Source organism: Castanea sativa, chromosome 8, assembly GCF_040712315.1.
Source record: "Castanea sativa cultivar Marrone di Chiusa Pesio chromosome 8, ASM4071231v1".
In the NCBI taxonomy this organism is placed as follows: Eukaryota; Viridiplantae; Streptophyta; class Magnoliopsida; order Fagales; family Fagaceae; genus Castanea; species Castanea sativa.
The window spans coordinates 18,260,045-18,286,498 of record NC_134020.1 but is presented as its reverse complement, the minus strand read 5'-3'; the positions used below and the strand labels follow the sequence as shown (position 1 = coordinate 18,286,498).

The window sequence follows — 26,454 nt, the reverse complement described above, 5'->3', positions numbered from 1 at the left end:
TCGTATCCGATTAACAGTAAAAGAGGTGTTGGACTTTAAAAAAAAAAAAAAAAGAAGAAGCCAAAAACGCAAAACAAGAGATGTGGATGCGTAAACCAAACGGACACTAGCTCCGTTTGGATCCAGGCTACGTCTGTTGTGTTTGTGTTTTTGCCTTTTTTTTTTATTTTTTTTCTCAGATTAGCGCCTCTTGCACTATTCATGAAACATGAATAGTGCAAATAGACAAATAAATAGTGCTAAAAAGTAGTAAACACTAATAAATAGTAACTAAATTTTTTATTATTTTTATTTTTAATTTTTAACAAAATAAACAGTATCCAAACACGATAATAAACTTCCATAGCTTATCGCTTAAGATTTAAGAAATGGTCTTGAAAGTGCAGCATATATGAGAAAGCCAGTAAGTTTTTGAAATCCCAATCCTCAACCCGCCAATTCCCTCCAAAATGTCAGACGACTCAGACCCATTGGCTCAGCAAATCTGCCTCTTCCGCTCCCTAATCAAAAGCAGAAGGTGAATCACTCTTCCTTGTTCCCTCTAAATTTCAATCTAATTCTTATTCCTTGCTCTCTCAATTCCTCATTTGGCAGACTCAACGACGCAGCTCTTCGAATCCTCGAATCTCTTTTGGTTTCCAAATCTGTGAAATCGCTCAAGGAAGTCCAATCCACCTTGAGAGTGTTCCTCAGATCCGAATCGCTCTCCGCCATTCGCGAAATCGCCTACAAATCTGTCCACCAAAAGCTTATCACTATTGAATTCTTCGTCCGCGCTTTCGCTTTAATAGCCGATGTCGAGGCACTTACTCTTATTCCCCTCACAGATTAATTAAACTATGCTCTCAATTTGAATCATTAATAATTTGCGTGAGAATGCATACTGGAATAGTCAATATAATCACTGATTACATTTTAGCTAATTTTGGTTTTACCGATCGAGATGGCTGGCCTGAATTAGGAGATGTTGAAAGCGTTGTTTCGATTTTAATCTGAAATCATTTGAATACGCCTGGAATTTGAATTTGTGATGATTAGTTCAGGTTGTGTTTGATTAATTTACTTTTGAAAGAGTTTAATTATGTTACTTCAAAACATTCTGATTTACTTTTATTATTATTTTAAAATCTAATTTTTCTAAAATACATGGTGTTATGAAATTACTCGGCTAAACTGTGTTACAAGGCCTTTGTAATTTGTAATGCTAGATCTGTATTGATGATCCATGATTGTTTATTTTTTTATTTTTTATTTTTATTTTCACACTGAATGCTTTCAGAGCTGCTTGGCTTTGAGATACGAGGCCTTGCATATGCGGGAACTCAAGTCTACAAGTTGCCAATGGCTAGAAGTTTCTTATTTGGAATGGCTAAATTTTGCCCAACACTCGTTGGATAATGGTTTCTACTCTATTGCTGGAAAGGTAATCTCTATATTGATTCTATTCTGGTGCTGCTTGAATTTACGAGTCAAACTAAAGTGGTAATCTTATTTTGAGAAACTGCGATGCCACAATGAGCCTTTTTTTTTTTTTTTGGTATTAAATACATCAATTGTAGTCTAAGAAGCATGGACACAAACACAACTGACATATGACAAGTAGTTATATATATATATCTCTTGAGGTATATTTATTTGTGGTATAATTACTATTTACCTCTGTCCTCTGTTTTAAAATGGTCCCTAACGTATTATTTAAGTCCTTAATCTTTTTTTCATGTCAAAAGACTCAAAATAGTCATTACTGTTAAGTAGTGCATGAAAAAGTTTCATGATGCAGCAAACAATAATATATTTGTGTTGACTAGATGTCACCTGAAATGCCACATGGCCTTTTATGTTTATTTAGACTCTTTAGAATAAATAACAAATATTCAAATCTGTGAAAACATATCTAAAACCAAAGGAATTTCCCTCCCAATACAGCATGTACAATCTAAAGTGTCTTTGACGGACACACGGGAGGTTTTGGAGTATCAGTGGTTCTTAAATTGTAGTATGTTACGTAGCATTTGGAGGTGCATATCCATAGTCTAGAATGGGGAATCAGGGAACGTTATATCTGTCCAGTCTTAGGAATCCCTGAATGCTGTTAGCTAAACTTGAAATATTGTGAATTTTGATGATTACAAATATCTATAATGGGCCAACTTATTGAGATTGCCCTTGAGCCTATGAGTTTTCAGAATTTTTGAATTTTTTAGCAATTTGATTTGGTATACACGAGTAACATAGGTGAAAAATCTATCCATCCTAATCTTGAAGGGAACTTGATAACTTTTGTAGTGGTCACATGTGGTCTTTGTTAAGATGAATTAACATTTTTTTTTGTTCTTTTTTGGTGATAATATCTTGTTATTTCTTTTCGTTTCCATGTGCTTAGAGCTCTATTTCAAAGGGGTTCTATTATCTTTCCATTCCAGATGTGACTCTGTCCTTTAATCTGGCCCTAAAGTCCATGTTTAGAAAATAATCTCATATCATCAATGTAATATGTAAATATAACTCTATTATCTGATTGGTTATACTTGCTGTATTTTCTACCTTACTTTATGCAATATCATGATGGGTTGGAAACTCAAATCTTGGGACTTTTATTTTGTGTATGTATTAGGTGATCTAGTTTGAAATCATGGGTAACTTAGTGGTTCCTTACACTAATCTCAGTCTTAACTGTTGACCTTTTCTTTTGCAGGCATGTGAAAATGCATTATTATGTCTTAAGAAGACTGATATTGCAAACCCCAAAATAGATGAATTCTTTGAAAGTGTGCAAGTTTATGAAAAAATAAAGAGACTAAAAGATTTTGCTATGACGTCAGCCGCTTCATGCTCTGGTAGGTCTTCTTTATTTGTGCAAATTCTTTGCAAGCTTTCTTAGAAGGGAAAAGAAAACTTTGAAATTTTTGTCCAATTGATTTGAACATATGATAGGACTGACCGGCTCTCAGAGTCTTTTTGGGCTGGTTAGATGTAGCTGCTGCCAAGCTGTTTGATAAATGTTTTTGTATCCACCTTCCCAACATGGTCAGTTTGAAGCCAGCAACTCAGTTACTTTAGGGTCAATTTAGATTCCTAGATGGTATGCCATCTGCAAGATAACCTGATTTTGGTAAAAACCAAATATTAATGTTAGCTTTGATGCCAACAGCCAATAGATGGGATTTATTCACAGAAGCAGATAAAAATAAATCAAACCCCCTGTACCATCATGTTGAATTTGTGATCCATTGCATTGATAAGGTTGTAGTTGGCTGATGACCCTCAATACCATAGGAAAACCTCGGAGTTCTGCTTACAACTGATGGTGCAATTTCATAACTATCTATCAAATGCTTGGAACCATATAATGATATTACATTTTGGTTTCATAATCTGTAAAAACTCCCCTTCCACAAGAATATGGTTTTTCTCACTCTCATTCCTTCCTTGGAATCAAACCTCCTTTTTTCTCTCATTTTTATGTTGTATTAATTTCGGATATTATATTTGTTATGTGCCTGTAATTCAGTTGATGATAATGATGACAATGACGAAGAACATTTAAGTATCCTAAAAATTCATGTAGGGGAAAGACATAGCCTTAAGTTATGGTTGTGCCAATAAGTGATGTGTATATGGAAGGAGAAATAGTTATATACGGAATTAGCATGTTTTGAGCTTGACATATGGAATACATGTTCTGAATAAGGCAGGGATCTTCAAAATGACATCTCATGTTGCCATCAGTTGGTGGCACTATTGAATTATCACAATTTTCAACAACGTAAGTATGAAATAGAATACTGGTTTAATTGTGCATCGTGTGTATGACAGACACATTTGATAAATTTGAAAAACTCATCACAATTAACTGCTTTGGCATACTTTTATCTGAGGTCCTTGTAAATTATTTTTGGGAATACATCTTTTTGATTGTTTGACGTATAGTTTTGATCTCTAAGAATACAAGTGTGTGAATAGTGCACTTGTTAATGTTGTTCTTATTGTCATTTTTTAACTTTTCTAGTTTTCCTTTTTGAAAAGACGATATTAGCTTTTTTCATTAGGAAATTTCTATGGGGTTTCATTTGTTTTCGTCTGTCATTGATGGTTAGAGAAGTATTGGCACATGATCAACCATTTCATAATTCATGGCTTATGAAGTTATGATATTAATTACCTAGTCGTGTTATTAATTCAGACTGATATCTTTAGAAAGTGAGCTAGTGATAGGACCCAGAATGAAGTGCTCTGGGTCTAATGAGAGTTTACTATTCTGTACTAATCTATCTTGGTTCTGATCTAATGGCAATTAAAATCAATTCTTTTCTTGGTTGGGAATTAAATAAATTTCAAGTTCCTAAAACATCGCATTAAGGGCCCCTTTCTGTCATTTGATCAATGTAAATTCCATCTTCATTTCAGTTCAGGCGCAAGCTGCAGAGTACTTGACAAAGAAGAGCACTGAGAATGGAAAAATAATACATCCTTCATTGTGTAAAGAGACAAAATGTGTAGCAAGCACTATGTTCAGAATTGGAATCAAGAAGAGAAATGAAAGAAAATTGCATGACCTGCAACGTACTACCAGTAAATCATAAACCATTCAACTTTGAGGTCATTGCATTCTGGTCCCTTCTTTTTTTGGTATTCTAAAAGTTAGTGCTTTTTTGGATTTACACTTCATGGTAATTAGGTGGCACCTTATGGATTGTAAATGTAATGATGAGCTTTTTTGGATACGGCTTGTTCGTGTTACTAACTTTTACTCAATTTTTGGAGGCTTCTGCTCAAATTTCGAAGGACCCAATAATTCGTCCAGGGCTGGGACACCCTTTTTTGACAGTGTACACTTCTCACGTCAGAAATGAGCTCTTTTACAACTTTAATCACATGCTTAAGTAGCAGCAAAAACCATATTTAGTCAAAATGTGGAATCATGATCATTCAGTGATCTTGATTTTTAGCCGATGCAAGTGTGTTTCATAGACTTGTGATTGGCCTCGTGGGCCAACCATGGACAATTGTGGTACTGTCTGTCGCTCAGCCTTGACCACGCCCTTAACGTGAATTGTACGTCTAGGACAAAGTGGATAGTTATCATTTTTAGGAATATATTCTCTATGTTAATTATAAGGATATTTGTACTGTTATTTTTCAAAAGTTGGGGTTGAATTGCTGATAAGGCGATAAACTTTTAGTCTGGAACTTGTTTTCATCTCAAATACAGAGGGTTAGGAATATCAACCTATCATCTGCACAAGATATATGTCAGTTTAATTACAGGTTAATTCATCTAGTAAAATTTTTTTGTTCAAAATTTATTAGTAATTGACTTTATATCCTTGTGAGAGAGAATTGATATATCACAGTGACATAAAATAAAATTGGTTGCGTAGGTTTTTATTTTTCAATTTACTGATAATTGAAAAATAAAAATAAAAATCTGGTCAGGGCTTGAATGGTTAGAATATTGGCGAGACTTTGCCCCATTTACCTATAGGGCTTGCCCAAGCCTGCTTAATCATGGGCCAGTTTTAAAATGGCTGCTCGTGTTTTGCTGTCTAATCTGTCCTTTATTTGCACTGTAATTTTGATATGGGATTCCACCCTGCCATTTTTAGTTAATAATATTATTAATTTTTTTGTTAATTAAGTATGTTTTGTAAGAGTTTTATAATTTAATTAGTTGGTACTTTCTTATATTTATGAACGAAACGTCTAGAATTCGAATTCTCTTTTTCCTAACTATCGAATTATAAAAAAAAAGAAGTAAAAGTAAGGCTGCATTAAAAAGAAAAACTAGGGGCCTTTGTCTAAATCTTAAATACGGTTTCAACATTAAAGAGAAGAATTTCCCTAAGAGATATGAAATTTGTCTCCGAATCTTGTCTCTCCAAGTGAGGAAACTCAAAAAAGACTAATTTTTAAAATAACTTCCAAATATGATAATTTGTCAAATATTCTATTAAAAAAAGGTATTAGTTTACTAAAAATGGGCAGATCAACATCATGTTCATGTGGGAGAAACGTATAATTATATACCATATCGAAATTAAGGAAAACGAATCCCCTGCAGCAAGAAGTTAGAAGTTAGAACGGTCCAATGTTAATTGGTATGATCAGATCATGTCATGTGCTCTTAACGTTTGATGCTACCCTAGCTTTATCTTTTCATAGAGCTGATAATATAGACTTTCATTTTGAATACATACAGGCATTGGAAATCCAACTACACTCTGCTCAAGCAATTGAATTTTTAGGTCAGTTGCCACTTGAACCCCATGTAACTACAGAGTTTTTCCTTTGTTCAAACATTGCTTCTAATCTCCACCGTTTTAGATTTAAGAACCATGCACATCTCAATTCTCAATAATCGAATCTTCCATATCACCAAGCGCATTTAATGTTTGCATTGGAGCTCGCATGTTTTATTTCTCTAAGATAGTGAGAGATGTCTGTTTTTCTCTACTTTATTCGTATAGCTTAAAAAATTGCTGTAAAACAAAGATGACAAGGTTCTCACCGTTTAGAGTGTGGAGGTTTTTCTTCTTCCTAGAGCTTAGGTGTTTGAAACTTGAAACTAAGTAAAAAATACGCGTTTTGTGAGGCAATGCAATTAATTAAATTAATTCAGCAAAGTGGTCCCAATAATTTAAAAAATATATATATATTATGAGATGAAAGTCTAAGAGAACATAAACTTAGTTTATAAGATATGTTCATATAAAAAAAAAAGATATATAAATATGCCATGACAACTAGGGAAAGAGTGCTGTTTTCCTCGGAACAAAAGATTAGAAGCTTGGAGTCATGTGAAGAACATTAAATGCTAGAGAGGGAAAAGGTCTTAGGGTTCCACAACTACAAATAATTTTAGTTTCAATCTCTTGAAATGAGATTCCTTTTAATAATCATTTCATCTTAGCTTCATGTCGAATCTCATTAAATGTTTCACATTAATTTCTTGGTCGGTATTCTTACTATTATTATATAAGATAAATTAATTTAGTATAATAAACAAGTAAAAGAAGAAAAATCTAACAGTGCAACCTTTTTCACGCAGCTAGCAATGCTGTGTATTACTGACCATACCAATGAGTAACCTTTTGATCCAAAGTAGATTCTGTTTGAAACATCATTTTGTTTATCATTACTACTACTCTTGTTGATCTTTGAGCTGATTTAATGTAGATGCTCGCTATCTTCATTTGGAAATATTGAAAGACCTTATTGGCTACCACAATAGAAGCTCTCAAATAATTTAATTAAGTTGCTCTTAATTTTCATTTTCTCATGCACGTGGGTTCATGGATTCTGTTCATGTTCATGCTTACTCTTATCTTCACGTGTCATGTCTGTTATACCGTGTTTGAAATGGGGGCATCAATTGAATTGATTGGTAGATTGGTCAAAAACAAGTAATATGATTTGCATTGTGTCATGGTGAGATCAGGATGCACATTTTCGACACACATCTAAACCCGTACATAGGAGAGTTCATGCGGTACAACATTTTTTAATATTAGACTATATTCAATATCTTTTTAGTGGTGATATATATATATATATATATATATATATATATATTATAATCCACCTTTATATTATATTGTCTTTTTATACCCTATATGATTGTGAAATATCAATATAAACAAAAATTTTATAGCTATATCATTTATGAAATCTTTAAATTAATTTTAACTTACTTTAAATTTAACATTATATGCAAAATATTATGTTCTAGCGAGACTAAGATGCAAATTGTGACACGCATGTTACATAGAACCAACCATCAAACATATAAGGTTTGGGTTAAGCTAAACCTGTTATAACTTTTGTTAATGTTAAACCGCTCAATAAAATTTTATTCCCTTTTTTTTTGTTAAATCAAATGATAAATTACAACGTGTCCGTATAACCTATATGCTTGCAAAATGTTAAGATGATTGGAGATCAATAACTATAGCATATAAAAAATTGATTAGATTTTAAGTTATTTTAACTTTAACATCATTACAAAACATTAATTATGAATCAAACACTTGAGTGACACAAAATTTGGTGGGCGTATTATGAACATAGAAAACATATGATCTATCTGTGCAAATGTTAAAATATCAATCCAATAAAAAAAATTATTAAATGGTGTAATAATATTTACAAATAGTTTCATTAGACATGTAATTTGATCATAATCCTCTCATTATTGTATTACACATTATCTTTGTTCTTAATACACATACCAAATTTTGTACAAAGTATAATATGTCATTTATAATTTGACCTACAAACTTATATTTTGTATATAATTTTAAAATACAATTTTTTTTTTTGAAATTGAACATTTTATAGATGATATTTTTTTAGCTAATTATTTTAGAATTTTGCAAGTATGGACAATATAAGAAGATCATGTAATTAATTGTATTTTTTTTTTAAAATCACATACAATAAAAAGTTATTAGGTGACATATTTTTGAAAATTTGTTATGCTAGATATAACTTGAACTCAATCCACAAACACAAGCACATTTATAAATGCATATTATCATCGGATTATATACTATTCAAATTGGAACTAGAAAAGCAATTATAATTAAACATTTAAGTTGAATGGATTAAGATTTTCTAGAATTTTTTGGTTATATTCATCATGTAATTTTACAATAATATCTATCCTTTGTGAAATGAGTAGATTAAATTTTGCCACGTAATCAATAAGTTAAATAAATGCCAAAATAACAATAGTCAATGTTTGTTTAAATATTAATGATGTGAATCTTACTCATTTTACAATGATGTCTAGAATTTTAAGAACTCCAAGGTGAAAGTTATCCTAAAATTTTTAGAGGATTATCAAATCCAAGCTAAACCACATATACTGAGGTTTTTACAAAATTAATGGGATAATTAATGAAATCTCATTTCGAATATAGAGTCATCATCAATTTCAAGCTATGAAAAGGAGGCCTAAATTTTGCAAGACAAGAGTTTCTACTATTTTTAGACTTCCATCTCATACAAATAAAATTCCTATAAAGCAGATATTATCGATTGTTGGGTGCTTTTAGAGTATTCATTTGTAAAGAAGCCAAAACCAAACTCAAACTCCAACTCAAACTCAACATGGGGATGGTTTTGTTTTGAATTTTTTGGTAATAGAGTGTCAGTTTGTTCTATTATCTGTAGAAGGACTCTGGAGGGTTTTTAGTTGTTTTAATTTTAATTAATTAATCAGTTATAATAATTTAAGAGTTAGAACAATGGGAGATTTAAGAAGGTTTTGAACTTTGATTTTCCTTGAAAAGAAAAAAACATGTAATGTCAATGTATTACAAGACTCTTATAGAAATTTTTATAGTTAAAGAATTGATTATTTCTTTATGGTGGTTGCTTTGCTTGTAAAGTTTGGATGGGTTTTATTAAATAACTCTCACCCTTTTAGGGAAAAAAAAGGGATGCATCGATCGAGAAATATTTCTTATATATATCAATCCAACTTTCCCCTATAGCTAGTTTGGAGCTTTATCAGTAAGCACTGATAACTAGATTTGGAACATACCAGATCCAATGAGACATTTGCCAAATTTGGCAAAAATTTTATCAAATCAAATAAGATCTCTACCAGATCTAGCAAAATCTCACTAGATCTTGGATGGATCTGGTGGAATCTTGCCAAATCATTTTTCAGCTTTACCAAAAGCTTACCTGATCCGTTCAACTCCATATCTTTTTATCGGTCAATGGTAGGTTTGGTTGTTCTCCACTTGATTTGATTGGGTCGGTTGTGGGTTGGGCACAAGTCCGACCCGTGGATGGACCTACCCTCTCCTTGTGTGTTTGTTTCTTTAAAAAAAAAAAAAGATCCATTATTTGCTGTTAGTTGCAAAGATTTGGGGTTTGAACCCATCTAAAAAAAAAAAAGGAGGAAAAGAGGTGTGCTAGGCTGCTAGCTGCCTTCATCTTTGAATACATTATGTCAATCAAAATTGTTACGCTGAAGCTCGCGGGATGACCAAAACAGAAAAAAGGTCAAGCAAGGAAAACACAAAAATAAAATAAAAGGACCCTGAAGCATCCAAGTTGGTACTCTCGATGTTATTGCATTTGTTGGTTCGATTAAATTGAATAAATATAATTTGACTTGTAGAAGTTGGTGCGTGAAACGGTGATCGAAGTTTCAGCCGGTGCAACCCAATTCAAACCATTTGAGAATTGATCGAGAGAGAAATAGATGTATATTTCCATGTGAATGTCCGCCAACAAACATTCACGTTGAACTCACCTCTCTCGGGGTCTTGGTCCAAGTTAGGGTTTCACATCTTTTTATTTCTAAAAAAATACCCTAACCTTAATTAGTAATTACTCTCTTTAATTAAAATTAACTACTCTCTAGGTACTATCTAAATAATTAAAATAAAATAAAAATATTCAATCTCACTAATTTCCTCTCCTATGGAATACAGAACACAGAAATAGAAGAGTCAAACGAGAACGTGAAAACTACAGAACTGCATGGATTAATTGACAACCCATCACGCGCCTAGGCGGTGGTCAACTCTTATCACCAGTTTGTTTGATACTATTCTATTAATTCACTGCTTTGAATGACCTTTATGTCCTTCATGGTATTACCTGATAGCCATTCTTGTATTGTACAAATCTTTTCTATTACATGGCTAAATCTGTAAAGTTATGTGTGAACTGTATGTGTATTGTATTGGTTTTTTTTCTACGCCAAGGAATATCGTGTAGTCTTTATTAATTCTTATTCTTTTCTATGTTTTCCTGATAAAGACTCTATCAATGCATTGAATTTCTTGTTGTTTAATTATGATTATATACTTTATTTGTAAATTTTAATACAGAAACATGTGGATCTATTCTACACTGAGATAGCTAGCTAGCACCTCTTTATAAACTGGTATAAATAACCTGCTAAGCTCATTCTCTTAAACACTACGCCTTTTGTGCAACATTTCTCTTCTTCTTTTAGCTCTTCCCATTTCAAAGAAAACAAATTTTTTTTTTCCATTTTTTTTTTGGGTTGTTCTGGAGTGAGTGTCTAAATGGGGGGTTCTTCACCTTGTGCTTCTTGCAAGTTATTGAGACGCCGGTGTGCAAAGGATTGCATCTTCGCTCCTTACTTCCCTTCTGATGACCCTCACAAGTTTGCCATTGTTCACAAGGTTTTTGGTGCTAGCAATGTCAGCAAAATGTTGCAGGTTTCTCTTTCCCTCTATTTGCTAATGTTCATGTTTCACTTTTAATCTTGTTCTTTACCTTCCTTTTTATCTTAGAATTAGTACCTTGTTTTGGCCCCCCAAAAAAAACAAAAGAGAAGTGCTTAGGTATTTTTTTTTCTTGTAAAATTTCACAGGAGCTTCCTGTTCATCAGAGGGCTGATGCTGTGAGTAGTTTAGTTTATGAAGCAAATGCAAGAGTTCGAGACCCAGTTTACGGATGTGTTGGGGCTATATCTTTCCTACAGAATCAAGTATCACAATTGGAAATGCAACTTGCAGTGGCTCAAGCAGAGATACTTTGCATCCAGATGCAGCAAGAGCCAAACTTACCAACCCATCAGATAGACCAAGTCGACAAGTCATTTCTTCTATCCACTAATAACTTCGATAACAACAATATCCCCCAGTACCTCAGCTTTGCTTCTTCTAGCAATGTAATCCAAGACCCTCTTAAGAGAGAGTCTCTTTGGACTTAAATCCCCTATCATTGCCTTTAATGAAATGCCTAAATATTGTTCCAACGTTGCATAATCTCTCTATCTTTGTCTCTCTCTCGTTGTGTTGTTAGTATTTGCGTTTGTTGTTGTGCATGTTCATTTGCACGTGGATTTGTTTGTTTGTTTGTAACTTTGTATGTTAGACACTGAGTGAAAGAGAAGTTGCGTGGTCCTATATCTATATGTTGGAAAAAAAAGCAAAACGGAGCAAGTATTAGGTGCACATATAAGAAAATAAGGGAACCTGCTGCAGGATTTATGGGTCAACCTTGCATATGAGATATGAAGTAAAGTAGGGTTAAAACAACTTCTCTTTCTTGCTTTAAACGTTAGGAATGGTGAGCCGCCCCACTCTCTTACCGTGATTTGGTCACTTTGTTTTGACCCAACGTTATCCACCCAATGCTGCCCCTTCTTCATGCCATTAGATACAACTCTCTTGAATACCAAGGTTTTGACTAAACTTTGTCGATAAATCTGGCCATATTATGTTCTTGATTATGATGAACCCCTTGTTTAGTAATTAGTATAGATCGCATTAGTAAATGAAATCCCTATTTCACGTAAGTGGACAGAAACTTGGTGTGTGCGTGTGTTTTTTTAATTTTCAGAAATAAGGTGTTTTGTCCCTTTTGAGAGTCAGTGTAGTGGGTTTAATATATTTGAAGAATATGCTTTAAACTTAAAGATTTTAAAATTTATCGACTACACTCTCAATTTATTGAGTTTTTGGACCATTTAACAGGTGGTGAGTGGATTAGTTTGGCAAGAATGGGATATCATTTTTTTTTTTTATAAATTTTTTATTATCAAAATAATTGTAACTCAATTTTCTGCGGCACCCCTGAAGTGTATTAACTTTAATAAACAATGCATATGAAGACATCTTAATGGGCTGCATTTGCATTTCAAATCTCTGTTGATAGTTTGCTGTGCAGTAGGAATGCTAACAGGTCGGATTTTTTGATACTCGGACCCGACCCGAGGGTCATCCTTTGTTACCTGGACCTGACCTATTTTGCGGGCCCTGCCGACCTCATCCAGCCACTTCTGGGCCTAATTCGTGGCCCAATCCAACCCAATCTTATTAAAAAAAAAAACCCAAACCCAAACACAAACACAAACACAAACACAAATCAATCAACATTGTTATCAGTCTTGCTAAACATGGCAAAATGAGTTAGAAATTTCTAACTCGATCCAATTGATTCGTAACCCGATTTAAATCCTCAAACTCCATTTATCATTTATGGAAGAAACAAAACTCCGATTTTTACATTTGTGGACAGATTTTTACATTAACACAACATTCACTCCGATTTTGCATATTGAATTCTCAAATAAATACCCAAAAACAAAAACTACGGAGAGAGGAACAAAGCTCGGACCCATTTTGGTTTTTTTTAAACCTAAACTCGACCATATTCTTTATCGAATCGGGTAAAATTCGATCCATTAGGGTTGAGCCGGGCCGAGTACCTGTAAGTCAAGCATAAATTGCCATCCCTACTGTGCTATTGACATCGTCACAAACACAGCTAGTCCTATAAGTGTACTACCTAGCTAGTTAGCTGCCTCAGCCTTTCAATTCAATTTAAGTTCTACAGTTCATATATATATATATGTATCACGATTTTTAGAATGAGTTTAATTAATTAATGTTTTTAATCCATCAATTATAATTTTTTTTTCAAAAATTAAAAAATTCAAAACAAAATTAGTCATTTTTCTTTATAATTTTTTCATAATTTTTTTAAAAAATGATGACTAATACATTTCACAACAAGTAACTTGTCAACACCAATCACTTGCTGATTGCTCTTTACAATTGTGTCAGAGCATTGTCCTTTGTTAAAAGTGAACTAGAGAAAACCCTGATAAGTCCATTTCGTGCGTGTGATTAAGTCCATTTTGTGTGTGTGTGATTGTCTTGAAAAAGAGAGTTTATGCGGCAAAGAATCTGTCGGGCAAAAATTATTTTTACCAACTTATTTTATTATTTAGTTTATTTTTGTTATTATTTATAAGTCTTATTGCACTTTTTGGTATTATTCATAGATCTTACTGTACTATTTCAACTAATTTTTACTTTTATTTATAGTATTTTCAGCAAAATTTTTTTAATTTCAATAAAATAAGAGGATTCTAAACAGACCCTTAGAAGTGGTGTTATCTCTTTCTATTCTTTAGAGTAGTGCCTATATATGCATAAATAAATATCACTGTTACCTGCGGCATTAATTCAAAGTAATATGATAAAAACTCTGTTATTACATTTTTGTCATTTTCACAGCAAAATATATTGTAGTCAAAACAATACCCACTACTGAATGTTCCCTGCAAAATCTTTTACTTCAATCTATTTGTCCCTTCTTGGTGACAAAACTAAAACATTCAGCTCCTTATAGTTAATCTTCCAGTTATTCCCAATAATATTGGTGATAAGTCATATATCATGTTTGTTCATGACTCAGTAGACAAATCATGTTGGGTCGTAAATCCAAAATAGCAATCACACATAAGAACATAAATATTTATGTGAAAAAATAATTTCTTCTTAAAGGAAAAAATTACGGGACAAACTCCGAATAATATCACTATTATCAAATTAATTACAATAATTTTCAAGTTGATACCTAACTTGAGATTCGCTAAAATACAATAATAAATCCTCTTGTATATGTCTCACGGCTAAAGAAAATTTTCTTGTTTTCTTTGCTCTCACACACTAGTTATTTATCTCAAAGATGACAACACTTTGCTCATTCCATTCTGTTTTCTTCTCCACAAACATCTCTCTCTCTCTTGGTTGTCTTTCTCTCTATGTAGCTCTTCTTTCTGGTATAGTCTCACTCTCTCTCTTCTTCTTCTTCTTCTTTTTTTTTTTTTTTTTTTTTTTTTTTGCGGCTTACACTAAAAAACTACATACAATTTTTTTTTTTATATTAACCTTTGCTGCCGTACACTCCTACTACACACGAATCAAGGTTAGAACAAAACGAACCCATATATAGGCTTTGATGCTATTTGGTGCCATGCACCCAACAAATCATTTATTTGTTTGAAAGGTTAAAAATTAAATTGAAAAATTTTAAAGTTTAGGGATCATTTTAAAATATGATATAAAGATTGAAGATCAAACACGTTAAAAGGTAAAACCACCTTTTTAGTACCTATGTTCTTGAGTTATTTATATTCCAGTCCTAATGTTTTTGAAAACTTTCAATTGGCCTTTGAGTTTTTAGAACATTATCCTTGAGCTTTAAAAAAATATTTTCATTTTAATCCTTGTTGTTGTATTAATGAGAAAAAATTTATGTGGTTGAAGGATTGCATAGCTGACAAACATGTAATTAATAAAATAATTACTACCACGCACCCTTGGTGCCGCGGTGGTTACTTCATAAGTAAAAATGTTTGTAGGGTGTTGGGGGCAAGGGCTGGGTTCAAGTCTCCAAGAAGGAGTTTTCTGTATATATAGATTTAGATTAAGTTAGAGTACAAATTCTATTTTGTATAAAAAAATCTAATAAAATAATTAAAATTTCTAATTGGCATTAAAAAAAGCCACTTTAGGAAAAAAAAATGAAATGATGAATTTAAAGAAAAAAGAATATAATTAATTTTAGAAAACTCAAGATCCCTTTTTCTTTTTCTTGGCAACCAAACACTATAGTAAGATCCCCTTTTCTTTTCTTTCACTTAACCACCATTTATTGCTTTTATTTTCTTAGTGTTCTTTTATAAAATATTAATTTTATTTTCCTCGGATTTCTTGGGAATCAAGAACGCACTTAATTGACGGCAAATGAAAGAGAAAAGCTCATAAAGTACCTTTGAGGTAGAGAAGGAAGTACCAAATCTGGATAAAACTCATTAACAACAACTTAATTCAAGTTTTATTGGCACCAAATACATGCTAGGCACCCAAGATGTCCTTTTTTTTTTTCTTTTTTCTTTTTTTTTTTTCACTTTATTAGCAACCAAACACAACAATAAACATAGAGAAAATATCAACACAGTACCAGAAAACTAGAGAAAATCCACATCCCTGCTTCAATTTTTTTTTTTAATCACTTTCTTGACAAATAAACACTAAAAAAAAGATTTATCCAAAAAAGAACTGAGAATTCTAAAGACAAAATTTGGTAACTAATTGCTCTAACTATTTAGACATTGATTTTCAACAATAGTTGACTAAATATATAAAAAAAAGGTTGTTATTTTAGAAAATTGCTGGTTGGAAAACTGACAATCAAGAAAAGGCTCTAAAATGGTATGCACCGACTATGAGTCAAGAGTCTTGACTCAAGACCCTAAGCTCTGATTAGATGGGGGGATGGATTTTGTGGAAAATTCGTTATGCGGAAGGTGCAGATTTCACGCACGCTTAATTGAGGATTTTAGAAAGTAAGGAAGGTGCAGATTTCACGCACGCTTAATTGAGGATTTTAGAAAGTAAGAACTAGAGTGACGCAGTTTGGTGCATGATTAAGATTTGGTGAAACTGTTGTAGTACGGAAAATAATTGTATGAGATTCACCATTCATATGAGAGAGGGAAATATGTATTTATGGTACTGGAAGTACCTAATAATTTTCGGTGTAATATAGGATTGCAGACATGAATAGAGGGTTTAAAAAGGCAAATTAGATTTTCTCTATCTTGTTGTTTGGTTACCAAGAAAAGAAAAGGTGATCTTGAGGGTTTTTACTTGATGTGATTTTTTTTCCTTTTTTGAGATGATGATGTAGCATTTTTATTACTCATTAATTTTTTATTATTTTATTAGCCACACTTGTTATAGGTGTGCAATTCATCAGCCACGTCAGCAAATTTCCTCACTGAGGTGATGACAATGATCAAAATGACAATAGGTTCAAAAGCTCAAAGACCAAAAATGAAAATTTAAAAACGTGAGGACCAAAATAAAAATGATACTAAGAGGGACCTAAAAGATGTTATTGCCTTAGGACCAAAGCAAACTTCTCTATGCATCATCTACTAATCTCAGTGTGACTAGTTATTTGAAATTTATTTTCGGGCACATATTATAGTTTATAAGTGGGGATTTTAAATTTGGACAATTATTAGTTTACACGAATAGAAAATGTAAAGTGTTTATTATAAGAAAAAAATTGTACACTTTTTCAAAAAATGGCAATGCCAGAAAAATCTTTTACCTAAAATTTACACTTTACATTCTAGTATTTATGTAAGCTAATAATTTTCCTATAAATTTATGTGATGGTACAAATCCATCAGTCACTATATTAGCTAGTTAGCTACCCATATTTGCAGGCCCAAATAATGTGTACCCAAGACAAGAGATGCTTAGGCTAACGTATGTATATGGGCATCTCTTTACCTGCTGATTGCATATCTAGCCCAGCTTTCTTTACCAACCCTTTTTCTGTTCACGTGGATTATCACACATACATTATATCCAACGAGTCTTTGGTCCCAACTTCGAAGTCACAGGCAGTGAAAAAAGGGTACCAAAGGCCCACTTCCTCCCTCCAAGCTGGGGTTTTTCAACCAATTAAAAAAAAAAGTAGGCCATCACAAACCAATGGGAAGAGGATAAGGTACCACGTAGGACAATAATAAAGCGTAGAAAAAGAAGAAAAAGATTACAATGATATCTACTGCTCATCTGTATGTTCAAATTTGCATGCATACATTATACATGGTACTAGTCTTAGAATCAAAAGTCAGAGAGAGAGAGAGAGAGAGAGGGAGAGAGGGCAGAAAAGATGGGGTACAATTCATTCCTAAGAAGCCCAAAGAAAGAAGAACAAGAGGTGCCAGACACCGTTCTTAGCAAAACCACCGACATAGAAGATGCTAATTTTGAAGATGAAGAACTCGATGTCATGAATGGCTTGGAGGGCTTTTTGGGTTTCGAAGATGATGAACAATTACCACAGGACATCAAGAAGTATGATCAACTCGATTGGGATTTCATGGATTGGGACGAATTCCCAAAGAGAGAAGGAGAAGAAGAAGAAGAGCAGAAAGTGTTTGAGAACACAAAACAATGCTTTTTTGAAGAAGAAGAAGAAAGCTACTATGGCAGCAAGGTTACAAAGAGAGAAAATGTTGGGTTTTGGGATGATGATGAGAAGAGTTCATCATTGAATTTGAACTTGAATTATGAGGAAGTCTTGGATGCATGGTCCAACAGGGGGTCTCTTTGGGCCAATAATTGTTCTCCTTCCTTGGCGAGCAATGGCTACTATGTTAGTTCTCATTTCAACTAATTAATATATTTAGCCTTTTTATTATGTGAAATTTGCTTTCTTAGTACAAGGGATTACAAGAAACGCTAGCAAATGGCTTTTCTTTCATTAGCATTTTTATTTTATTCTCAATTTTCTTCCCAAGTGTATGTTGTCAACAGTTCCTTTTTGTCTGAATAATGAAATTTTTTTATGATCTTTTTAGATGGGAGAGGTGCCTGTGATGGAAGAAGAGAGAGCAAAAAGGGAAGCAAGTGTTTTAAGGTACAAAGAGAAGCGCCAGACTAGATTGTTCTCCAAGAAGATAAGATACCAAGTTCGCAAACTCAATGCAGATAAAAGACCTAGACTGAAGGTTTTTGTCCTCTCTCTCTCTCTCTCTCTCTGTGAATTTTCAATTTGGAATTTTTAAGTGTGCTTTTGTGGTTGCAGGGTCGATTTGTGAAGAGGGCCTCTTGACTAATTACTCGTGTGTTTAAAATATCTCGCAAAATATCTGTTTGTATTTGTTCTGGCATATGCTTTGATTTGTCTTTGTCTCAATGAAAATATCTCTCTTTATTCAGAATTCAGACTTTTTGTTCACTTCTTATTGAACTTGTATAGTGGACTTGAGGTCCATCATGTATAAACTGACCCTATTTCTTAATAGCAAGGCCTTTTGTGATGAACGGATTACAAGCCTTCAGAAACACTTTTCCATCAATCAAACGGTCGACTTTCATAGGAATTAAAGTTAAGGCATTAAAATATGGGGTGTATTGATCATGTGCAGTGGTCCTAACCCATGTCCATCACCAATTTTTTTTTATTTTTATAAATTTTTTATACCGAACTCCTTTTTGTCGGTTTCTTTTATGGGCCACTTTACGCTTGGTGTCTTTTTCCTTTTTCTTTTATGGGCCACTACTAGAAAAGGACAGCAGTACACAATCGTGTGAGATGACGGAGGCCATTGTTGTTGTGTCAAATAATTTATACGTGACAGTTATTACTAAAATAAATAAAAATTATTATACGTGAATTAAATTTAACTCACATATTAAGGAAAAAACACAAGCTTGAAAAGAAGCAACTACAATTACGTGCAGAGAGCAAATTAATTGGGCAAATCTGATAAATTTACCGAGTAATCTTGAAGATATAAACTATTTTACAAATTTTTTTATAAACTACTAATGTTGTGAGTAGTTATTAATAAATGAAAAAATGATATTAATAGTAAGCTTAGATGAAAACTAATAAGAAGTTTTTCACATTAACAATTTGTAAAAATATTGTAAAATAGTTTGTAACTATAGCATTACTCAAATTTACTATAGTATGCAATACAAATTACAAGCTTACACCACTTAAGTTGATGCTCAAAATTTGAGTTTACTATGAATTCAAAAAATACAAGAATAACTAACTATTCAATTTGACCCCAAAAAAAAGAAAAGAAAAAAGAAAACAAAACAAAAGACAAATGCCTAACTAGCGAAACTAATAACACAATAAGAGTAAAGAGTATTGTAGTTCAGTTGTTCTCAATCTTCTTAGACGGAGACCTAGGAATTAAGTACTTCCCCACTATAACAATTTAATAAAAAAAAAAATCCACAATGAGAAATCCTGTGCTTTTTCTTGGGTCTTGGGTCGTTACATATATACATATAGTATTAGAGTCAACTTGATATCCCTATGTGGGCTTAAAGACACTACCCCACAAGGTGGATCCTAACGAGGATGTTAGAGATTTAAATAAGGAAGATTGTGATGCCCTAATTTAATTGATTGTGTGTTTTGTATGGGTGTATGATGAGTACCACATCAGACATTTATTGGGTAGATTTGAAATTTATTAACAACAACAAAGAGCGTTAATTATGACTAGTCCTTTGAAGACATAATGCAGATGTAGATAGCGCATTTCCTTCTGTCGCTACATAGTTTACAACTTTATATGGTCATAGCATCCAAAAATTAAAAAAAAAAAAAAAATTCCTCTTGCTACATGGATTGCTGAATTTCTACTCTTTTGAAAAAAATGCCACACATACATGCAGCACAGATTAAATGAGATTCTTTAGAGAGTTGACAGGTGATGGAGAAGACAAGACACGGCCATGAATGAGAGTTAGAGATGGACCTACCCTACCAAGGAGGGCACAGCCGGTCCTCCCCCAATTTTAGAATTTTGAAAAATATATATACCTTTAAGAGCAATCAAATAAGGTTTTTTAAAAAATTTTAGCTTTTAACAACTTTAAAAACTATATTATCTATTTTAACATATTATTTTAGAACTCACCATACATCCCATCTTCTATTATACCATCCAACATATTAAAAATATCCTATATTAACCCTATTGTTCAACAAAAATTGAAAAAAAAAACCCAATAGTGCAGCACCATCCCTGTAACCCACAACCCACTACCGCTAGTCCCACAACCCCAACTAGCACTACAACCCAAAACCCACAACCACAACAAAAAAAAAAAAAAAAAACTATTGAAACCTAAACAAAACCACCACAAAATTCTCTAAACAAAACCATCAATAGAACTAAATCTCTAAAAATCCATCCCAACCCAATCATAAACAACCAAAATTCCATCTCAAGTCCCAACCACCTCAAAACCCAAACAAAACCACTAAAAACCAAAAAAGAATCTCAACACTAGATCTAATAAAGTGGGACGAGAGAGAGAGAGAGAGAGGTGAGGCCTGAGAGAGTGAGAAAGGTGGAGAAAGGAGAGAAACGTACGAGAGAGAAGAGAGGTCTGTTCATATGATGTTCACATAACTTTGATGATTGAATGAAACATTTTCAAAATTAACATACCAAAACATTAAGGTTTAAAAATTAATTTGTCCAATTTTTATTTTTTACATATATATATATATATATATATATATTAAAAATGGAGATAAAATAGGTAGACAGTTAGCGTAATATTTTGCCACTTTGTTATGAATGAGTACACTAAAATTCTTGTTGTGGTGTTCCAACTAGTGATGCGATGCATTAGAACTCAGATTCATTAATTAGCGGGCAAGGGTAAGTTAGGGCGTTCCTTGTAAGCGATATGCTACATAGGCACTCGAGTATAGTGAAAAATGGGAAGGAGTTCTCGCATTTTGATGGACATATGCAGGTAAAGAAGTTAATCCAACAGAATAGGATTCGCATGTACATTTTGAATATAGGGTCTTTAACTAGGAAACTAATGGAAATAGCATCTACAATGGTTATGAGAAGAATAGACACAATATATTTTTCAGGAAACACTGGGTAGGTGACAAATCTACATAATTGAACATACATGACATAAATTATAGTATACAGGAAAGTATAAAGATAGAAAAGGGGTAGGAATAATCATACCAAAAGTCTTAAAAAAGAATTTGTTGATGGGGTTCAAAGTGGTTCTCACTCCCTTTAAAACCGAGAGGTGACTAATTTTTATTTGCCATAGCTAGCCCACAAGACCTACGGTGTAATAATGTGCCTATATGTAGGATGACTCCAAACCAAACATCTTAATCAAGAAAGTCAATATCGTACCGAATGCCATTTTATTTTGGTCATAGAAAAAAAGTATTTTAGTACCGGTTAATATCAGTGTACCGTTTTGAGATTACTGCTATATATATAATTTGTTAAAAGTTTTTATAAATTATAAGTCCATATCATAATTCAATATGTTAATCTTTTATTAAGAATAAAAATATGTCAATCCTTAACTAAATCTATTAGCCCGTAATAATAATAATAATAACTCCTACCATTTAAAATAAAATAAAAGAAAGGTAAAAACAACCCATTATTATAGGGGTGTGCATGGGTCGGGTTGAGAGAAGTTTTTGACCCAACCCACCATGGTTGGTCAAAAAAATTCAACTCAACCCAACCCACATGGGTCAGGTTGGATCGAGTTGAACCCATGGATTGGACAATTTTTTTTTTATTACTATTAAATTAAGTAGGAAAAAATATAAATATAAATATATTAAAAAAACTCAAAGATTAGTATCAATGTAACTCCTTAAATGCAAACAACACTAATGACTAAACAACAATAGTAATTTACTAGGGTTTGTGTAAACTAATTGGTTTTTATATAGGATAGGAAGAGCTGGTTATTTTAAAAATTTTATTAATTATATAATATATTTTAAATATATATATATATTAAATATATGGGTGGGTCGGATTAGGTTTGGTGGGTTTGAAATTTTATGACCCAAACCCAACCCGACCCGCTATCAAAATTTTTTTTGTAACCCAATCCAACCCACTAAGGCCTAAAAACCGACCCAACCCGATGGGTTGGGTTGAGTCAAGTTGGGTTGGTTTTGGTGGGTTGGCTTCACACCCCTACCATTAAATTCTTAAAAATAAAATTTGAAAGACAAAAGTTATTAGCCACATGGTTGGTATTTGGGGAAACAATAAAACCCACTAAGCGCTAGTCTTTCAATCCTTCTCTTCACTTAGTATTAAGTACTAATTGGGTCATGCGGGGCACACAAACTCAGAAATTAAAAAGGGAGAAAACAAAGAAGATTAAGGGTTCGTTCGTTTGGGGTGAAAATAGAGAGGATGAAAAATAGAGAGAGGAAAATATGGTGGAAAGTGCTATTTTTCACTGTTCGGTGGGGGAAGGAAAATAGGAAGGAGAGAAAACCCGCGAGAAAGTTTTCTCTCCGGGCCCACATTTTTTTTCTTCCCAAATCGAGAGGAAAATCTGGGGAGAAAAGTATTATAGTAGCACTTAAAAAATGTCCTCTTCCCACTTTTTTTTTCAACGTTCTCTTTTCTCTCTCTCTCTCTCTCTCTCTCTCTCTCAACGTGACCTGATCTATTTTTTTTCAACGTGACCTGATTTTGTAACCACCTTTTTGCTGGTTACAAAATCCTTTGCCCAATTAAATTTATATGTACACTATTATAATTTTTACATTATAATATATATATATATATATGATGTGATAAATTTTATATTATGTAATGAGTATAAATAAATCTATTTCTTACATATTATGTAACAAGGGTATAATAGTCAATTTATATAAATTACATTTTCCATCATTCCCTTTTTCTCTACAATCAAACAAAAGAGTTTTCCACCCTCCCACTTTTCCACTTCTCCAACCGAACACATAAGAGGGAAAACTAAATATTTTTCATCCTTCCATTTTTCCATCCTCCCACAATTTTTCATCCTCCCACTTTTCCACTCCTCTAACCGAACGGACCTTAAGGTGCATAAAAGGAAAACACTCAGGTTCAGAGGCTTTGTAGAACACAAAGACGAAGAAGAAGATGAAATGCAAAAGAAAGATACAATGAAGAGGGTGGTTTGATACTGACCCGGTATAATTTTTTCGACCGAAATAGACGATATCATCCGGTAAGTCCAGTATTATCCGGTATAAGTGGTATTTGAAGCGGTATGATTTAGTGTTTTTTCTGTACTGTTTCACCCAATGGTAGGAGAAATATCACTAGTACTGGCCAGTATAGTACGATATCAACTACTTTGATCTTAACTTGCATCACCACGGTCTATGATAGGAGATCCCTACCAAAACTGATGGAAGCCTACTGATAGTCTCAAAGTACCATTAAATACAACTAAAAACCTTCTTATGTGATAAAGTTAGCTGAAGATGTCACACACACCAGGTTATTATAAGAAGAAATTTTATAGGGGTGTTTCCAGGATGCTAATAAGAGGTTTTCCATCTAGAATTCTTATAAATATCATAAGATCTTAAGAATCAAATAACCAACTCCTTGGGTTCCGATACTTTTATTATTTTTTTTTGAGAACGTGATACTTTTATTAATGAAAGTGATGAATAAGTAAAAATGAAATAAAAATATGACATAAGGTTAGCATTGAATGTCATGTAGTTACTTTGCATGTGACGTTTTTGTCCCCTGTGGATATACAAGTAATTATATATATATATATATATAATATGACCTATTATATCATTATGATATCAATATGGTTTAGCCTTCAAGTTGAATTTTGGTCGACCTTACAATCTTGAACCATTCAATTTTTTGGTTCTCAATACGGATCAATTTTTAAGCTTCATTTAATTGAGAAGATGGAAAATGTTGAAAGAATAGAAAATTTGGAGGATATAAAATATTTTTGTTTTCCACCGTATGTGTTTGGCTAGGAGGATGAAAAATAAATAGAAAATTGTTTTGTTTGGTTAAGAAGAAAGATAAGAGGATGAAAAATGTAGTTTGTATGAATTTTCTAAAAATAAGTAAAAATAAGATAAAAATGATAGTTGGTGTGGAAGGTTAGTTAGTTCCCATTTTCACTCAAGTTTTTTCCCAAATTTGAGAAGAAAATAATTTGGTGGGCTTGATTGAAAAACATCTAAGCCTCACAATTTTCTCCCATATTTTCCCTTGTCAACCAAATATAGATGATGTGCATTGATAATAACTTAATTTTGCATATTTATATCATTGTTAGAAAGGCATTATCATACATATTTTGTGTTAATTCATGCATTTTATATTTGGTTTTGAAATAATGGTGAATAATCAATTTTGTGCTTAATTGAATCTTATTGCGTGAATTTGTCTTTTGTAGGAGAATAGAATTCAATAAGTGGATTTGTGCAAAGAAGAATGCTAATGGACTTTACATTTACAAGGGTCATTTTGAAGTTAAAGAAGGCCAATCCAATTAAATTTAAGTCCAATTGGAGTAGGGAATCAAAGGAAATTTGCATAAAATCCAAATCCAATTCGGATTAGGATTCCAACCTACACATCAGTTAGTATTTTTAGCATAACTTTCGGCTCAGATGTCTAATCAAGATGATTCAAGTTGGACTAGAAATTTAACTTAAAGGGCTACAACTTTGTAGTTTACCAAAAGTCCAAATTCTGACGTTAAATGGGCCAAAATCGTCGGTTAAGTGAAACCTAAAAATCTGGAATTTTCTCCAAACGGGAATTCAACTTGTAATAAGATTCTTTCACCTATTTAAAGGCTCTTTAGGGCAAAATTCAAGGAGGTTAGTGCTAGGGCTGGGGGCTGAACATAGAGAGTGTGGCTACTTCTTTGGTTTTCTTCCATGACAGTTAGTTTTATTTTATTTGTCTAGTTTAATGTTTAGTATTTTAATTACTATGAGTAGCTAAATTTATAATTAGGCTTGAGGATGAAATTTTGTTAAGAATTATTAGTAATATTTATGTGATTTGATTTTTCCCACAATAGTTGTTCTTTAATGATTTAAATTGTTCTTGCTTTATATCAATTGACTGAGATGAGATTCTAGATATGAGTTCAATTATGTTTTTCTTATGATTTAGGATTTATCTTAATTAGTTTAATGCTTGGTTTATTAATTCTTGATTATAAAATTGGATATCGCTTGTGATTTGTTAGTCAATGGATACAATTTATGATTTGATTTTTAGAATTGGATATATCTTGTGATTTGTTTAGCTACAGATTCAATTGATGATTTGATTTTATACTTAAGAAGCGAAGAAGAACATGCTTTAGATTTTTAAACATAAATTTTAATGATGATATTTTCCATGATAGCAAGATTGATTTCTAGATTATCATGTATTGAGTTGGGAAAAATTAATGATCATAAATATATGCTGATATGACTTACAAGGTGGATTCCAAAACCTTAATTCCTTTCCCTTGAATGTTTATATCTTTTTATTGCTTTATATCTTTTGCTTAGTTTAACTATTTGCTTAACTTTATTATTTGCTTAGTTTATTTAATTTCAAAACAACCAATTTTTATTAAACTAGATTAGGATTAATTTGGTTAAGATTTAATTAATTTTCCTACATTCATTCAAGTCCTTGTGGGTTCGACCTCGTTCTTGTCAAACTATACTTCGGTACGGTTCGTACACTTGCGAGTATTTTAAAATTTCACAACAATAGAAATCATGGATTTTCCCTCCCATGTTTTCACCCCAACCCATACTACTTCCAATGATGTAGTAGTTTATGGTTCAAATTAATGCCCCCTTTAATCTACTATTTAATTATCCAAAGAAACTAATTAAATAAATAAATAACCCATAGTTCAACATTATTGAAGGGGCAATATTGTCATTTACTTGATAGTATCTCATTTGTATTTGACATTCCCCAACCAAGTTACAATCGACTAAAAAGTTACTACGGCTTTTGAGTGGAGTTGTAGTATTCCTTTGTGTTAGTACCTCTTTCCCTCTTCCTTGTGTGTGTATGTGTCTGTTTGTTTCTCAAAAAAAAAAAAAAAAAGTTACAACCAACTAATATTTTAAATTCTGTTTTGAAAGCTATTTCTGATTAGCTATTGGAATGAAATATTTTAATATTATTAAATTTCAATATGCCGTTTTGGGGTCACATATATAATACTATTAATATTTTTATAAATTGATAACCTAATGAATTTGTTTAGGGATGTAATAACTTATTATTTTCTTTTTACT

General features: G+C 32.4%; 3 protein-coding genes across 3 annotated transcripts; all 3 read left to right on the top strand.

Annotated features, from left to right (window-relative positions):
- The first annotated feature begins 411 nt into the window (after positions 1-411).
- LOC142608396 (protein DOUBLE-STRAND BREAK FORMATION) lies at positions 412-5,163 on the top strand. Its single transcript, XM_075780171.1, has 5 exons — positions 412-517; positions 595-802; positions 1,280-1,423; positions 2,696-2,837; positions 4,408-5,163. The coding sequence occupies exons 1-5, from the start codon at positions 450-452 to the stop codon at positions 4,581-4,583; spliced, it is 738 nt and encodes a 245-aa protein (XP_075636286.1). The 5' UTR covers positions 412-449; the 3' UTR covers positions 4,584-5,163.
- Positions 5,164-10,961: 5,798 nt separating this feature from the next.
- Positions 10,962-11,830, top strand: LOC142608341 (LOB domain-containing protein 12). The gene is made up of 2 exons (XM_075780095.1): positions 10,962-11,210; positions 11,366-11,830. The coding sequence occupies exons 1-2, from the start codon at positions 11,055-11,057 to the stop codon at positions 11,705-11,707; spliced, it is 498 nt and encodes a 165-aa protein (XP_075636210.1). The 5' UTR covers positions 10,962-11,054; the 3' UTR covers positions 11,708-11,830.
- A 5,553-nt stretch (positions 11,831-17,383) lies between these two features.
- On the top strand, positions 17,384-18,637 carry LOC142608239 (zinc finger protein CONSTANS-LIKE 7). The gene is made up of 3 exons (XM_075779979.1): positions 17,384-17,970; positions 18,176-18,325; positions 18,403-18,637. Exons 1-3 carry the CDS (start codon positions 17,485-17,487, stop codon positions 18,427-18,429), a joined length of 663 nt encoding a protein of 220 aa, XP_075636094.1. The 5' UTR covers positions 17,384-17,484; the 3' UTR covers positions 18,430-18,637.
- The last annotated feature ends 7,817 nt before the right edge of the window (positions 18,638-26,454 follow it).

Coding starts and splice junctions, on each gene's coding strand:
- LOC142608396 (XM_075780171.1), top strand. CDS start 450: ATGTCAGACGACTCAGACCCATTGGCTCAGCAAATCTGCCTCTTCCGC. Junction 1,424..2,695: donor TCTACTCTATTGCTGGAAAG/GTAATCTCTATA, acceptor TTTCTTTTGCAG/GCATGTGAAAATGCATTATT. Junction 2,838..4,407: donor GTCAGCCGCTTCATGCTCTG/GTAGGTCTTCTT, acceptor TCTTCATTTCAG/TTCAGGCGCAAGCTGCAGAG.
- LOC142608341 (XM_075780095.1), top strand. CDS start 11,055: ATGGGGGGTTCTTCACCTTGTGCTTCTTGCAAGTTATTGAGACGCCGG. Junction 11,211..11,365: donor ATGTCAGCAAAATGTTGCAG/GTTTCTCTTTCC, acceptor AAAATTTCACAG/GAGCTTCCTGTTCATCAGAG.
- LOC142608239 (XM_075779979.1), top strand. CDS start 17,485: ATGGGGTACAATTCATTCCTAAGAAGCCCAAAGAAAGAAGAACAAGAG. Junction 17,971..18,175: donor TGGCGAGCAATGGCTACTAT/GTTAGTTCTCAT, acceptor TGATCTTTTTAG/ATGGGAGAGGTGCCTGTGAT. Junction 18,326..18,402: donor ATAAAAGACCTAGACTGAAG/GTTTTTGTCCTC, acceptor TTGTGGTTGCAG/GGTCGATTTGTGAAGAGGGC.